Here is an 18,698-nt window from a genome sequence, read left to right on the forward strand (position 1 = left end):
TGACTTATCTCTTGGCTCTATTAATGTGTCTAGACATTTTAAAGCAACGTATTACTAGATTGTAGCTTTTAAAGGGCCATTTCTCCAAAAAGTACACGTCATTAAGCAAACATGCTAAACAAATCAGAAACAATAACAGTAACTTGTAACAGAGATAATTTAAACTGCTCGGACATTAAGTGTTTATGTTGACAATATTCATCAGCAAGCCTAGTCGCCTACAAAACGAGGACCGACGAACATGTGACAAGATGTGTTACTTTCATAGTATTGGCTGGTGAGTCAACACTATGCAAACTTTAAAATATAAACAACTTCAAGGAACTAAATACTCGTTGAAAAATAAAACCACGCTCTAGAAGTTGCACTAATACATACAATACAATACATGATGGAGGGAAAGTATACACTATTCAAAATGAATCTGACGATCAAAAACCACACACGGGCCGTTTTCTTAATAACATGCCCGAATTGCGAATGATTATATAATTTTCGGCTTTGACATTAGACGTGTATGATATAATCTTCTATCTGCATCTTGTGAAAAAATGAAAATGCCTAACATACATACATACATACATACATACATATTTACATATATTTGTCCGGTTTTATTCCTCCAGCAGTTATTCCAGCAACCATATATAACCTATCATGCACAGACAAATGGCGATAAAAGCATAAACAAGACACACATACATGTATACATAATTACATAATTACTTGCATACATACATAGATACATACATACATACATACATACATACATACATACATACATACTAATATACATACATACGTACATACATATATACATAGATTAGGCAAACACTAAAAACTGACCTAGTTACCGAACTTAATTCAAAGTTAGTAAGAGCCACGTGAACAATTTTTTTAAAATTTATTTTTATTGTGGAAATAATAAAAGCCAGATCGAGGCTGTATTGGATAAGTGACCATTGGCATGTAAATAGTTTTAGCGAAGTAAGCAACTTTTTATATTTTATTCTTAGAGTAAAAATATTGGTTTATGTCACTACGCTGCTAGTACGTGACGTGGACATGATCACGTGACCCTCATACGGGTACGTATTCTGCGTCTTAAAATTAGTGTATGACCATAGTTTTAGAGAAATAATCTCAGTCTGGGCTTCTAACACTTGATGTTATGGTGTTCTTTTGTTATGTCAGTTTGAAGTTATTTCGAATTATTTGGATTCAAAAGGATTAATTCGTTTTGCCTCGAAATATACGGTGCTCAAACGAAATTTTTGAACAAAGGCTTCTCTTATAAAATGTATTCAGATTTACAACACCGGAGTGTTATGTTTTGTGTATTTCTACAAGGAACTGTAGACGATAAATATGTACCGGATACAGCATACGTAATCGCGTTCAATCTTGGATTCTTCGTCAGCATTCAAACAATAAATAATTAGATCATTTCAATAATAGGACTTCTAAATTTTACTAGTGGATTATTCTTGGATTAGTTTTGGATTTCATTCTAGGAACCGCAAGGTCTTTTTATTTTTCAATTTTACAGTATTTATCCAGGAAAATAAATTATTTGTTAATTTTTTCAAAGCTTGTTGTCTTCACTCTTCCTTGTATTGATGTGTATTCGATCCTAAACAAATAACATCATAATATATCCATCCATCCATCCATCCATACATACAAAAATACATTCATACATACATACATGCATACATACAGACATACATACATACATACACAGATACATACATACATACATACATACATACATACATACATACATACATACATACATACATACATACTTACAAACATACATACATATATACTTACATACACACATACATAACATAGATGAACCCACACCATTGACTCTATCAGTAAAAGAAAGATTAGGGATAGGTAGTAATCAAGAACCCACTGAAACAGACAATGTGCGAAAGCAGTACATACGTAATCAGGGATATTTTAGGCAAATGTGGTAACATGTCCCGGAAGCAGATAAAAGCATGAGACCAAATTTCTCCAGGAAAAAATATATTCTTTAACTGCATGGCGGTTGTGCGTGTGAATAGCATTGAAATACATATGCTTCTTTCACATAGATAAGGCAAACATGTTGATAAATTATAATAAACACAAAACTATTATTAACATGAGAACTGAGATGGAACCTAACATATAACGGAGACATCTTTCGGTTCGCGCGAATCGCAACCAAGTTGAAACTCCTCGTCAAGCCAGTCGGATTTACCACCGGAGCTAGTTCAACACGATGCAGGGCCGGCAAAGTAATTACGTTAGGAGCATATCAGCCAGTACGTTTTTCTTGGAAATGATCAGGGAGGCACAAAGCAGAAAATGTTTAAAAAGTAAACAATACGGATGATCTTTGCATAAAATTATAAGCACCACGGAATTGTCGTTAATTTTGGCGGAAATTGAAAGCTTCGGACGACTCCGCGCACAGATACAGAACCGCGGAGCAGAGCTGAAATATGTTATTGAGTTGCAGTCAGTAAAAGCGATCGCGTGCTACTGTGAGCATATAATACTTGGACTAGTATCGTCTCAGGGCTAGCGCGTTTACCATGTGACTCGTGTTTGGGACATTACGAGCTGAACACACTTCTTTACGCAACGAGGATTCGTCACAGATTCAGCGGCATTTGGCAAAACTGTAAATTCTTTGAATTTTTAAACTCCGTATCGTATATGATTAAACAATCTCAAAACTCTCATTTGAAAACTACTAGACGGTATGAGCGATTTGAAAACTTATTAACTGTACTAACATTCTACCGAGCAAATACAATATTCCAATTTGTGGCTACACTATCGTGCTTACTAGAAAGAATAAATCTAAACACATGAATAGTTCTGCCTGAGCAACTGGAAAAGGGATTGTAATAGTGCTACATATTTGTGAGAAGTGTGTATGAGGTAAAACAGTGCATATTTTGAGAACATCTACTGCAACGCTCGTTTTCTGCGTTTGAAGCTCTCTCTCTCTCTGTTTCTCTCTTTATTTCTCTATCTGTCTCTATCTGAGAAAATAACCTCTGACTTTATTGACACTTTTCATAATTTCTATTGTCAAAATCTAGCCCAAGACGACATTGTCGTGTGTCATAAATATACTAGTTCACACTTGCCTGAACTGTTTTCGCAGGAGATTAAAAGGAGAGAGTTTGAAAACATATTGGTTATCGATCATGATAGTCACTAGAGTTCATCCGTGTAGCTTTTTTCTTAAAGATTTAACTTTACAAAAAGCGACGATAACATCGCTTACCGCGCCTAATGGACCAAATCTAGTCTGAGTTTGTACGAAGCTATTTTAGAATATTTTCCACATTTACACGAGTTAAGTTGGAAGTTAACACAAGATGCTTCGACAAGGTATTTCGTAAATTATCTTTATTGTAATCCATACGTAATCGAATTATATGAATATTTTGTCTTGGTCTGTCTAACTATCAAATGATTAGATTTATGGTTATGTTCTGTGGCAGGTTTTCATTGCAATCTATTATTTTTATCCAGTGCAGAAAAAATAATTTCGTTTCAAAATGAAAATATAAGATATAATACAACTAAACGAATGACGTTATTTTCTACTGTACCAAATTAGTGTCACTTTCTATTGTACCATATTCGTGTCATTTTCTACGGGACCAAAATCTTAATTATAAGCAAATTATCATTGTTAACAAAATAAATTGTAATAATAATAATATTACGTCGAAGGCACACGAATGAACATGGGGTAAACATACGCGCTTAGTTAGGTTTCTCTAGTTTCTATATTAATTACCGACTTCTTCCTTTCATTGTACTTCACCTTGAAAAATATGTACACTTTATTATCAACAGGAAAATGGATCAATACACTTGGCGATGTTTCTAGTTAATCAAAAAGGGAAAAGAATTTTACAGGCGTGATGTATGATGACAGAAAGCTTCTAAATTAAGCTGGATTGATTGCAAATTAATTCCCTGATGTGCTAAAATATCGTTGTCTTTCACACTTGACATTACAACATCGAAGCAGATTCAAAAAGGTTTCCGGGACCACCCTATCTATGTTGGAAGTCGAACGCCATTTACTAGATCAATAAATTATAACACGGACCTCCACTTGTATCATAACTGGTGTTGCAGAAAAGCTACCATAGTGATACCTAGGCCCAAATTGTCTAAACGAGCGACGATATTTGACAAAAAGCCACCATATGTACTTCAATAGTTACTAAAATGTTTAAATAAACTATACAACAATCGTGATTCCATAAATTAATTGAGGCGGGATGACCAATATGAAGAATATAAGAAATAATGTTGAATGGAGCAGCTGTATTTTAAATGTTAGTGTATCTGACTCGTAATCGAATTGTCGCGATCCCTTTCATGCCAGCCCTGGACACAAACCTAGATCCGATTACGTCGGCATGAAATATACAATAATGCGAGTTATGCAGCGCTATAAATGTACCATCTAATTAAGCAACTGTCAATATTAGTGATCGAAACATGTAAAAGCTTTCTCTGTAAATATTTTTAAATAACTAAAATTAAAATGGAATAGTGTAACCTCACGTTTTCGTATTATGAATAGTAGATCGAAAAGACAGTAAGTCCATACTTTGGCCAATAATTACTTTTGTGATGGGGCATTGGGTTTGTACTTCTTCATTGCCAGATAAAAATAGTTCTTTTTTTAGTTGACAAGGCGTGCTTTGTATTCGATATATATGTATATAATAGATAGATAGATAGATAGATAGATAGATAGATAGATAGATAGATTGATAGATAGATATATCGATTGATTCAAGTTGAAGAGACCCAAATGAAAATAGGCAGCTACTCTAACGTATTGGATCAGAAAACAAGCAGATAAGCCTAGCATTGATCTATTCAGATTTGTCGACAATTCGTTTGTTTCATGTGTTTTGTGGACGAGCATACTTATACTAAATTAGCCAAAGCATAATTGATTTTAAATTCTTTTAAAATGGGTCTATTTGGAAACAAAAGTTTATCTTTGGCCATTCATTAGAATACGTGAGAAGTGTTTTCACGTGGAACAATCATTGTTTAATGTAAGAATCATTACAAATCTGTAATCAATTCGTTACATAAGCACCCCAAAAAAATGCGTTAGTGTATTTCAAAGATAACCATCTAGATTAGTGAACTCATATGAATACGATAAGACAGTAATTGTCATATTATTAGTGTCACTCATTTTCTAATTGCCTAATTCACAAGTATCAAATGGTTTCTCATTATGTAATGATTTAGTTCACCTATACCTGCAGAGATAATACGTCATCTGCTAATACATCAATATTATTTTCAGGATAAATTTAGCGTGATATAACTCAATGAAGTTCACCTTGCTGTTCAACTGTAAATAAAACCACTGAAATGATTAGCTGTGTTTACTTACGTAACGTCATGATGTATGTTCTTTGTGAATGTAAATACTTACCGGCCACTGAAAGGAAATAAAGAGTACAATTATTATTGTATCGTTATTAAGACTCACTACAATGAGAGCAGGTTTAATATGCTGTGACAAATTCACAAAATCAACATTATACTGTCGGAAATCACAAACATAAAGAATCACAGCAGATTATCAACATACCAGGGCTGACGTGTCTAAATTTTATGTGCTTAGACATCTCGTATTATAACATATATTTACGATATTTTCACTGAAATTTCCTTCTGTTTGCTGATGACACGTCGTTACTAATAAGTGTGGAGGACACAATCCTAGCTGCTGGTTGGTCAAAACAAGAGCGAATATTTTAAATATGTGGGGCATTTAGTGATTAGAATTTGCAATTAAAAAGAAACAAAAACAATGAATAGATCCTTACATTTCCGAAATGAATGTCATCCACCACACTACTTGAATGAGCAACAGTGTTTTCGGAAAGGAAAATTACCGACAACTCCGAGCACAAATAAGAAACAGTACTGTCGGAGATTTACAAACAATAGAAGTCGAGTAAATTTGGCATCAATTGTAATCGCACAGGAAAAAGCCTGGGCAACTATCATTTGACTCAGCATTTCTGGTTGCGTAATAGCCATATACAACCTAATGTGTAAATATTTTGACTTTTGTGTGGATTAATCATCCAAGGGCTGTGCATTTATGTATTGTGCTTGCTTGCCATATCGTGCAGGATACCGGCTATGTTGAACAGTCAGGACCCAAAGAGGGAAAAAAGCTAAATGCCCCATCATAACACTACTGAAACATTAGCATATATTTCAAAGCAACTTATTACTGTATTGTAGCTTTTTAAACGACCTTTTCTCGAAAACTAATTTGTCATTATGCAAGAATGCTAAACAAATCAGACAAATAACAGCAACTAGAAACAGGGAGAAATTTTACTGGTCTAACATTACGTGTTTTTGTTCACAATATTTGTCAGCACGCCTAGTCACCTACACAACGAGGACCGACGTCTGTGTGACAATATGTGTTATTTTCATAAAGATGTTTATGACGCATTTCGTTCGTATGTTTCTGAACTATTGCTCTTGGCTGGTGAGTTTAAAATGTGTAAACCTAAAAATATCAACAACTTCTGACACATAAATCCGCGTTGAAAAAAACCCACACTTTTCAGTTTAACTAATAAATACAACACAATACATGATGGAGGAAAGTATGCACTGTTTAATATCAATCAGACAACTAAACCACACACGTGCCGTTTTGTTATTAGCATGCCGAATTACGTATAAATAGAGAATTTAAGAGTTTGGATTTACATTACACATGTATGAGATCATATTATATGTGGATCATGTAAAAGCGTTGAATATGCTACATACATACATACATACATACATATGCATCTGATTTAAGGTAAGTTTTTAAAATCCTTCTTAATTTTTCATTATCTGTCAAAATAATATAGTTCTATTTGCCAGGAACTCATATTTTTTCCAGAAAATAGTTTGACTTTGACTGCTCATTAGTTAAACACTTAAAGCTGACCCAGTTCCCGACCTCAATTCAAAGTCGGTAACAGCCACGTGAACAATTGTTTTTAATTTGTTTTTAGTGTGCAAATAATAAGGGTCAGATCGAGGCTGTACTGGATACGTGACCATAGGCTTGTAAATAGCTTTTAGTGAAGTAAGCAAATTTTTATATTTTATTCTTAGAGTAAAAATATTGGCTTATCTCGGGGCCACACTGAGAGTACGTTACGTGAACATGATCACGTGACCCTCATACGGGTACGTATTATGTGTCTCAAAAACATGTACTAAATTCGTGTCATTTTTTTACTATTTAAAATTCGTGTCATTTTCTACTGGACCAAAATCTTAGTTATAAACAAATTATCAACTTTAACAAAATAAATTCTAATAATGATTTTATTACATCTAAGGCAAGCGAATGCACACGGGGTAAACATACGCGCTTAATCAGGTTTCTCTAGTTTCTATATTTTTTTCCGATTTCTTCCTTGCATTGTACTTCACCTTGAACAATATGTACACATTATAATCAACAGTAAAATGGATCAATAAACTTCTCTGTGTTTCTAGTCAATCGAAAAGAGAAAGGGATTTTATAGGCGTGAAGTATGATGACGGAAAGCTTATAAATTAAGTTGAATTGATTGCAAATTAAGCACCAGATGTGCTAAAATATCGTGCTTTTTTATACATGATATTACAACATGGAAACGTATTCAGAAACGTTTCCGGGACCACCCTATTTATCTATGTTTGAAGTCGAACGCCATTTAATAGATCAAAAAGTTATAACACTGACCTCCACTTGTATCGTAAATTACGTTGCAGAAAAGCTACCTTAGCGATAACTAGGCCCATATTGTCTAAACGAACGACGATATTTGATAAAAAGCCTCATATGTGCTTCAATATTTACTAAAATGTTTAAATAAACTATACAACAATCTGCTTTCCATAAACTAAATTGAGGCGAGATGAACAATATTAAGAATATAAGAAACAACGTTGAATGGAGCCGCTGTATTTTGACTGTTATTGTGTCGACTCGTGTTAGAATTGTCACGATTCCTTTCATACCAGCCCAAGAAACAAACCTAGATGTAATTATGTCAGCATGAAATATCCAATAATGCAAGTAATTCTGCGTTATAAATAGCTATCCAAATGACCAACTGTCAATATTAGTAAGCGAAACTTGTATAAGCTTTTTCTGTAAATATTCTGTAAATTAGTAAACTTAAAAAGGAATATTGTAACATCATGTTTTCGGATTAAGAACATAGTAATGATATATGACTAGATCGAAAGGACAGTGAGTCCATATTTTGGCCAAGGCCAAGAATTAATTCTGTGATGTCAAGGGCATTGGGTAAGTATTTATTCATTGCCATATACAAATAGATCTTATTTAGCTGACAATGCGTGTTATGTATTCGTTGGATATATATATATATATATATATATATATATATATATATATATATATATATATATATATACACATATATATATGTATGTATGTATGTATATAGATAGATAGATAGATAGATAGATAGATAGCGGGATAGACAGATAGATAGATAGATACATAGATTGATAGATATATTCAAGTTGAAGAGACCGAAATGAAAACAAGCAGCTACTCTGACGTCTTGGATCAGAAAACAAGCAGATAAGCCTAGCATTGATCTATACAGCTTTGTGGACAATTATTTTATTTCATGTGTTTTGTGGCCGAGTATTCTTATACTAAATTAGCCAAAGTATAATTGATTTTAAATTGTTTTAAGATGGGTCTATTTGGAAACAAAAGTTTATCTTTGGCTATTCATTAGAATACGTGTGAGTAGTGTTTTCACGTGGAACAATCATTGTTTAATTTAAGAATCATTACAAAGCTGTAATCAGTTCGTTACATAAGCACCCAGCAAAAGACATTAGTGTATTTCAAAGATAACCATCTAGATTAGTGAACTCATATGAATAAGAGAAGGCAGTAATTGTCATATTAGTAGTGCCACTCATTTTCTAATTACCTAAGTAACAGGTACCAAATGTTTTCTCAATATGTAATGATTTAGGTCACTTATAAGTGCAGAGATAATACGTCATCTACTAATACAGGAATATTATTTTCAGGAAAAATGTAGCCTGATGCAACTCAAGAAACTAGACCTTGTTGTTCAACTGTAAATATAAGCCCTGACATGATTAGCTGCATTTACTTACGTAACGTCACGATGTATGTTCTTTGTGAATGCAGATACTTACCGGCCACTGAAAGGAAATAAATTATACAATTAATATTGTATCGTTATTAAGACTCACTACAATGAGAGCAGGTATCATATGCTGTGACATATGCACAAAGTCATCATTAATGTCGAAAATCTCAATGATCAAGAATCACTGCAGATTATCAACATACCAGGGCTGATGTGTGACAATTGTATGTGCTTATATCACTCGTGTTATAATATATATTTACGCTATTTTCACTGACATTCCCTTCTGTTTGCTGATGACACGTCGTCACTAATGATTGTGGAGGAAACAATCCTAGCTGCTGGTGTTCCAAACAAGAACGAATAGTTTTAATATGTGGGTAATTTAGTGATTAGTATTTGTAATTCAAAGAAAACAATATCAATGAATATATCCTTACATATCATCCAATACACTCTATAAATTGGCGACAGGGACGGAAATTTGCAATTCAAAAGAAACAAAATCAATGAATATATGATTATATTTCCGAAATAAATGTCATCCACCACATTCCATGAATGAGCAACAGTGTTTAAGGGATGAAAAAGTACCGACAACTCCGAGCACAAATACGAAACCGTTCTGTCGGGGATTTACAAACAATATAAGTCAAGTAAATTTGTCATCAGTTGTAATCGTACAGGAAATAGCCTGGACAACTATCTATTGATTCAGCACTTCTGGTTGTGTATTAGCATTATACAACCTAATGTGTAAATAATTTCACTAATGTTTCTGAACTATTACTCTACTTGGCTGTTCAGTCTAAAATGTAGAAACCTAAAAATATCAACAACATCAGATACATCAATCCCGGTTGAAAAAAAGCAAAGACACACTCTTGCAGTTTGACTAATAAATACAATACAATACAGAATGGAGGAATGCATGCACTATTTCAAGTGAATCTGACGATTAAGTCACACACGTGCCGTCTTGTTACTAACATGCCCGAATTGAGAATAAATATAGAATATTAGTTTGGCTATGACATTAGATATATATGAGATAATCTTCAATGTGCATCCTGCGAAAACTTTGAAAATGCCTAATACATACATACATACATACATACATACATACATACATACATACATTCATACATACAACTGAACTTACAGTTGATGTGCATAGTATGAAACTGATTCAGATTCTTAATCGGCTGTCACTACAATTATCCATATATAATATGTAATCTGATTCGTTTGTGACTGAAATTCGCGTTCATATCACATGATTTAAAATTATATTTATAAAACAAGCAAGATTCGTATCGAAGTCTTCATAAATTATATATCTTTTACATATTTAAATCCTTTGCAACCCTTCTGGTTCTCTATAACTGAGTAACAGTAATGCACATTGCTTACACCTGCCACCGGTGAACTCTTACACTCTTTTTTCATTGTGTCCCTCTTCGCTCCCCCATTACTAACTATATGCTATTTTCCTATAAAATTGTATTATAATATTGTTTCGTGCCTTCTTTGTATAATGTGCATCATTTGTAGTCAACGTGTTTTCTAAGTTGTAAGAATGTGCCGCCGCATCCAACTGTATCAGTTAAGAAAATAAAATGTTAGAAATAAACTGATAAATTGTCTTGTCCATTTAAGCATGCAGTTGCATTGGTCACTTGTACGCGAATAGCTATTCATAGTTTTACAATAAATGTTGCAAGGAACTTCTTTTTTTGTTCAAGGCTGAGGTGCCACGAACTATAATAAATACATTCGTATAACCTTTATAACTCAGATAGTATAGTGTATGACTAGGAGAGGCACATTCTCTCATATTCCATGGGTGTCATGGAAGCATAATCAAATACTGTGATGAAAGCATCGTATTTATCAGACCAGTCAGCCAACCAACAAAAGCGGTTTTGCATTAAAATAGGCCAATTAGTTTTAATACAAATATTTATAATCATTACACGGAAATGATTAAGTCCGTAGTAACACAGTTTTTGTACAGCATTCCAAGAATATAACGACGGAATGGAATTTTCAACTTTATGTCTCAATCGCATCTCTTTTGGCTGTTGATGGCTATGAGTGCATATTCCATTACAATTCCATGTTAGTTCGAGGTACAAGAGAGCATTATTGATGTATACAGTTAATTTATATACATATACACCCACAAGAGTGGGAGGTGGATTTTTAATTTATATTGGTTGCCAAATACTCACACAAGGTAGGGCTGTATTCTCTGTAGTTACAGTTTAGAAACGAAATAACATATCTTTTATCTGTTAAGTCTAGTTTTCAGCTCTAAACGTGCGATATATATATATATATATATATATATATATATATATATATATATATATATATATATATATATATATCTTTATTCTGAGATAGCAGAGATCATACGCTTTAATATCGGCATTAACAAATTCCTTGTGATACCAAACTTGTCTTTAAACTAGTTGCTAAAGTTCGCATCTATCAAATAAATTAATTGACGAAACTTTCGAAGCACACTATATTATCTTGACTTTGATTGGACACGAGGGCACATATGTTTAAGCTTATTGATGAATTTCCACTCTCAAAAGATAATTGGCAGTTTGCCTCAAGTTTAATTCTACGATAAAGCGGCACAATCGTAGTAGCTAAAACATTCCAGAGAAATCGCAACCGAACTTCACAGATCTATGGTTTATCTGAACTGTAAGAAAACCCTGGTGAACAATGTATTATCACAAACCATAAACTTTGACTCTGTTCCTCCTACAGCTTTAACCTGATATTGGATATGATAGTATTTACGGATAGGTTTAGATTTCACTGCTTCATTAACAAAGGTTCACTGAATCAAATCTTAGTTTGACAATAAAGTGCATTAAAAACGTTCCACATTATATATTCTCAAAACGGTCTATATAAATGTGCTTATATTTTGAAAATTGTATCAATTATAGAAATATTAATAATTAAACGGTTTCTCTACCAAAATGTATCCTTAGTTTATAGTCATAGCAGAGGTGAAGAAAGGTAAAGCTGTATAACAATAATGAGATTTGATTGCCATCGATTAATATTAAAGATACCTAATGCGATTTGACTTTGACCGAAGCAAATTTTCAACTTCCTTTTGTGAATATGATTGTAGATAAAACAACAATTATTTTACTTAAAACGGTATCTAGTTGAGGAATTATGAAAAGGTCGTATGCCTATAATCCAGTGGAATATGTGCCTTATAAGTGAACTATTTAAAAATATCTACTGATATATATGCCTTGTTGCATACGTACATCTTTAGCTAGAGTTCAACTTTTCAATCAAGTGCTGTTTATTATTACTGGCCGACTTGTAGATATATTGCTTTATGTTGTCACCATTGTTCTCAAAACGGAATATTGTTGATTGAAGATGATTTCCGCGCTTTAATGATCCATTCAAAAAAAAAAAAAATATCGTGTGAGATAGAACTGTTTGCATCATTTGCAGTATAATGCGCAACATAACGGACATTCTGACAAATGTTGAATGCCAACATTCCATAACTTTCTGCATTGTCTGCAGAAAATGGTTCACCACATTTTTAAATAAATTAAGAGACCAAGAATATAGCGTAATTTATAGTGTAGCGTGAATTTAGCAAACTGATGTTATGACTATTTCCATATCTTATTGTAATGTTTTCTAGTCTTTACCTAACAAACATATATTTACTGTGGCATCATCTCATATAATGTTGATAATTCAGGTAAGCAATTACAGAGAATATATTAAATATCAATATCAAGACGAGGATGGAAAACACATATATTGTAAAGGGTACAGCATTGATACCCAAAACACATAAGACGTGTGAGGACAATAATTTCAAAAGATATAACACCTTGAAGAAAACAAATTAATGCTAAATAAACAGTTGCGGAATTGTGCATCAAAGTGTATCAGAAAAATATCCTTAATTTTCAAAAGTGCAAAAGCAAAAAATGATAATAAGAGCAAGTTTTCAGATTATATATATATATATATATATATATATATATATATATATATATATATATATATATATATATATATATATATATATAATTAATATAGATAAATACGAGATTAATATATACACGAACATTTTTAAAACCTTGAGAAACTGATGGAATGAAAGGAAAATCCTGCAAAAATGAACATAACTGTATTAGCAGTCTAAAGAACGGAAGGAAAGTGACACAATCACGGCTTTATAGAGTGACATGAATGAGATAAAGATTTTAGAAAATTACTATAATTGACAAAAAAAATCAGCATCAATATTTTCCGAAAACAGAAATGATGAGAAGGGTCAGAATATTTACGATATTTAAACGGTTTGTTAAACAAATATGTTTGGTCAACGCATTTAATGCAGAGTATTATCCGAAATATCATCCATTCTCTATTATCTATAATACAAAATATGATAAGATAAACGAATTGAAAAATATGTGAGACTACGGATTACAATTTAATCAGTTGTACTCGGACTCAAAAATATTCAAAGGGCAAAAGGACTTACACTAGCTATAGTGCAGAAGGATTTCAAATACAACATGTACGTGGAATGTACACACACAGCAAATATGATACGATTTGAGATATATCACATGCAATAAAGGGGTTTTCACCACTTGATATCAAGCGATGGATAATCCGGATGGAAGAACCAAGTGCGCGTTTGGTCATCATGCTGTTGTGAAAGATAGGTCTTCTATTACATCAAAGTATTAGCATAGGTCTCGGTGGAAATTTCACTTTTTCTGGAACGTCCTCCATTTTCTAGAAAACAAATGCTCGGCTGGGAGGTCTGGTTCAACCATACGACGATGATCACAAAAAATAATTTGTTGGTTGTCTTGGAGTAACAATCTGTTCAGAGATAGCAAACACGTATCGGACCATGCTGGGGATGTTGCACGATAGTTATCCAGTTGCATACAAACACCGCAAAAAATTATCTTCGAGTGGTTGTAACGGAGACGGCTATGAAATCATTTTCTAATTCGAGGTAGAGTCTCGAGATAGTCTTGTGTCGAATCACATTGAATAGTTTTAATCCAATCGTCAGAATTGTTCTCGGAATGGATTATTCTTGATTGAAGATGATTTTCGCGCTTTAATGATCCGTTCAAAATATGTTCTCATGTGAGATAGAACTATTCACAGCCTCATTAGTATAATCCGGCAACATAAGGGACATTCTAACAAATGTTGAATAGCAACATTCCATAAGATTTTGCATTGTCTGCAGAAACTGGATAACCACATTTTTCAAATAAAGAAGAGATCAAAACTGTAGTGTAATTTATAGTGTACCGTGAATTTAGCAAAATGATGTTATGACTATTTCCATATGTTATTGTAATGTTTTCTAGTCCTTACCTAACAAATATATATTTACTGTGATATCATCTCATATAATGTTAATTTAGGTACTCAGTTACAGATAATATAAATATATTAAATATCAATTTTAAGATGAGGATGGAAAATATATATTATAAAGGGTACAGTAATTGCATATTTATGTGTAGTAGCTCATGTGTAGTTGGCATACCTTGTGCAAAGTACAATGGTTTTCGCTAAATAAAAATGTTTGCTACAGGTATTCAAGGTTTAGAGAAAAATAGCGTTGATACCTTAACTACATAAGACGTGTGAGGACAAGTATTTCAAAAGATATAACACTATGAAGATAGCATGTTAATGAGCAAAACAGTTATAGAAAAGAGTAACATAAACATATCCTTAATTTTCACAAGTGAAAAGCAAATAAATTTTAATAAGAACAGGTTTACATATTATATAAACAATTAATATAGATTAATGAGAGATGAATGTATGCTCGAACAGTTTTGAAACCTTAAGAAACCGATGGAATGAAAGAAAAAACCTGCAGAAAAACGTAACTGTAGTAGCAGTCAAAATAACGGACGGTACCTGATACAATCACGGCCTTACAGAGTGACATGAATGCGATAAAGATTTTAGAAAATTACTATAATTGACAATATCAGCATCAATATTTTCCGAAAACAGTTACAATGAGATGGTTCAGAATAGTCAAGATATTTAAAAGGATTGTTAATCATAGATTTCGCGCAAAAGTTTAAATATAATAAAATAGAGAGCGGAAAAACATTCACACAGCAGGTCAATAGAATGAGTAATTATCCATAACGATGGGTTAATTGTGTTAAGGTGGAATATGGTTCAAGGCTCTATCATTAATTTACTAAGGAATTAATTGATGACCACTTGCGATAAAGAGCAATACCGGTTTATGAAGAAAATGTGTGTCACAAATATATCTGACATGGCTACATAAGCGGAATATTAAGCTAAAGTTCGAATATGTTACCAGAATTTTGGTCTCGAATTACAAGAAGGCAAATAATAAATTTAAATACAAGGGAAAGCGAGGACACGATAAACATTGTGCTTATAAACGGAAAGTAGCAGTTTGGAAAGGGTTCTAATCGTACGGATAAACAAAATTGCGAATCTGGTAAGATTGTCCGTCACGAGAAATATTTGTCCAGAGAGTAGCAAATAAAGCAAATATGCTATGCAAGTCAATTTTCGTGCGCAAAATATCGATATTTTATTTGGTCGATCGGATGTTATCTTTCTGTGATGCGAGTGTCGTAACGCTAATGGTAACGACAACAATCTGGAAGTCACGGAATTACGAGACACTGGGGATATGGGCGTCGTGGTAAAGTACAGTTAGGCATCACCAAATGCTTGGCTGGAAATCCCGATGTATTTTCTTAGATCAAATGATCAATTGCATTCTCGTCGCGAAAAATAAAAATCTATACGTATTTTCCTGACGGAAAACATCGAAGCAATATCACATTAGACTTAAGCACGAACAAGGACATGAAGCGTCATAGAAGTAAACAGCGGAGACAATTGTATCCGGTACCATGAAACATTTTCAATCGGGGATGGAGATTAATTGACAGCGATTTTACAACGTCGGACAGTGGAAACTTCTTCCAACAGTACATTGGTATGTATAGGAGATTGAGTGAAACACAAGTTTATTGGCCTTCCATATTATTTTAATTTTCTAAGGCTAGTTATGCCTATCTGCACATATGTATATGTCGCTCGCGTTTGGTATAATTATAGCAGAATTCAAAAACATATGCAAACAAATGCATATACCGGTCAGTGTCGTTTATATCCCAGGGCTAATGTTAATTATAACACCATAAATACCACATGCGCCGACGGTAAATGTGACATTAGAAACATCAGACAACAGTGTATAGAACCTTAGGTCATACAAATCTAAATGATACTTAGTTCCAATGTTCCTTTATCATAAGTATATGATTCTACATTTCATCTTGCAAATGCGTTAGCTGACACAGTATACCTATCTTAGTTATCAGTCGATGTGTATTATCTTAGGTTTGATTAACTTGATGTAATCTTAATTAAAGAAGACATAAATACATACATGCATACATACATACATACATACATACATACATACATACTGTAATACATATGGAGTATGCGCATTTGGTTATACCGCCCCGTTTTAAGGAATTCTTAGATTTGTGTGATTATTTGTGTGATTATTGGAATTCGGCGCAATGGAAATATTCCCAGCCCCGAAATAATTAGCCAGTTATTAGGAGCAAACGACACGGAGTGAAGTGTTATAGATTTTCCATGATGCCATGGTTCACTACCAGTGAATTCAGGCAAAAACCGAATGAATGTCCCTGGAGTAAGATAGTCCATATTAAAAGCTAGTGGTGTACATTCGTGGTGTGACTGTAATGGCAGTATTTACGGTAGGAAACCGATAAATTACAAAAGGTAATACATACGAAAGGACTTGGCAGATACCGTTTATGTCGCCATGGGGGCAAATGTGTTGCAGTTATATTGGCGAAATGTGGTTGGAAAGCATACATTGAATTGCCTAAAGTGGCGGAGTTAAAATAATTCCCACCGTTAGGGGATACTCGTACATTTTCTAAGGCGTGAACGATTGGCGATACGGAAACATGATAGAGATAAACCATGGAGATGTGCGGTTTCTATATATGGCAGGTTGTTTTATATTTTGGTCTGACATTAATTAGAATAAAAGTTAGGTATAGAATGGACACGTCGGTCTTTCTAATTTACAGCTGAAGTTGTATGGAAGTCTCTGGAAAGTTGGGGTAATCTTATGACTTCTAGCAAGAATCACGCCATGGTTTGACAACCGTTCGGTCAAGTAAATACCCATGTGAGTGTTACAATACATACATACATACATACATACATACATACATATATGAATTCATGCATACGAGAGCACAAGCACGCACGCACAAACCCGTCTATCCATACATCAAACATACATACATACAGACATACATAAATCCATCAATCCATGTATACATACACACATATACACATACATACACACGTACTTACCCACGAACACACACATCCATCTGTCCAATATATATACATACATACATCCATCCATCCATCCATACATACATACATACACACACATCCATCAATCCATCCATCTATCCATCCATACATGCATACATACATTGATGGATACATACATACATACATACATACATACATACATACATACATACATACATACATACATAAGAGTGTTTCTTAACGTTTCTTAATACATCTCAAATCTTGTCATTTTTAATAATAGACTTGGAACACTGGCACGTGTACCTAGATATAAAATCAAGATTGAACTTTAATTGATCCGGTGTGTTATTCCATAAATGATATTACGCAAATAAAAATCCCGATCGTGTTTCCAATATGCCTGTGAGGAACATGAAATCATTGTACAACAATACTGCAGCCGTAGGAGACTTGAGGGAATGCAGCATTACAATGATCATTTCACAATTACCTGGCAATAAAGACGAACGTATGATAGCACTTTGCTAATACTTTAGCATATAATCTGCACTTTCTAATATATTTTTTTTATAAAATTGTATGAATATTTTACGTCTTCTTTACTCTGCAGAAGACACGCACATACACTACGAAATACGTCATGTTTTAGTGAGACACATAAAATAAAACATCATTATTCGCCTAAGAAATAAACGTTAGGATATATACCCTAACATGATCTGAAATATCCCGCGTTGAAAGAACACAATGAACGTGATATTAGAAAACGTACAATAAACATCTTATAGGTATTTATAATTATAACAGCATACATACGAGATGTGCCGACAGTAATTGTGATATTAACAACATCAAAACAACCGTTTAAAGAACCTTGGGTCATACAAAGCTAAACCATACTTAGTTCCAATATTCCTTTATCATAATTATTTGATTACATATTTCATCTTACAAATGCATTATCTGACACAGAATACATAATTT

General features: G+C 33.3%; 1 protein-coding gene across 1 annotated transcript in view; it reads right to left on the reverse strand.

Moving 5' to 3' along the window:
- Positions 1-13,681: 13,681 nt before the first annotated feature.
- Positions 13,682-18,698, reverse strand: part of LOC149784211 (E3 ubiquitin-protein ligase TRIM45-like) — a 44,318-nt gene continuing 39,301 nt past the window's right edge. Inside the window, exon 7 of the mRNA XM_089933325.1 lies at positions 13,682-13,699. Within this exon, the coding sequence (XP_089789451.1) occupies positions 13,682-13,699 (18 nt within the window). The remainder of the gene's footprint in view (positions 13,700-18,698) is intronic.

Source organism: Sinohyriopsis cumingii, chromosome 14 (assembly GCF_028554795.1).
Source record: "Sinohyriopsis cumingii isolate HCF-2022 chromosome 14, ASM2855479v2, whole genome shotgun sequence".
In the NCBI taxonomy this organism is placed as follows: domain Eukaryota; kingdom Metazoa; phylum Mollusca; class Bivalvia; order Unionida; family Unionidae; genus Sinohyriopsis; species Sinohyriopsis cumingii.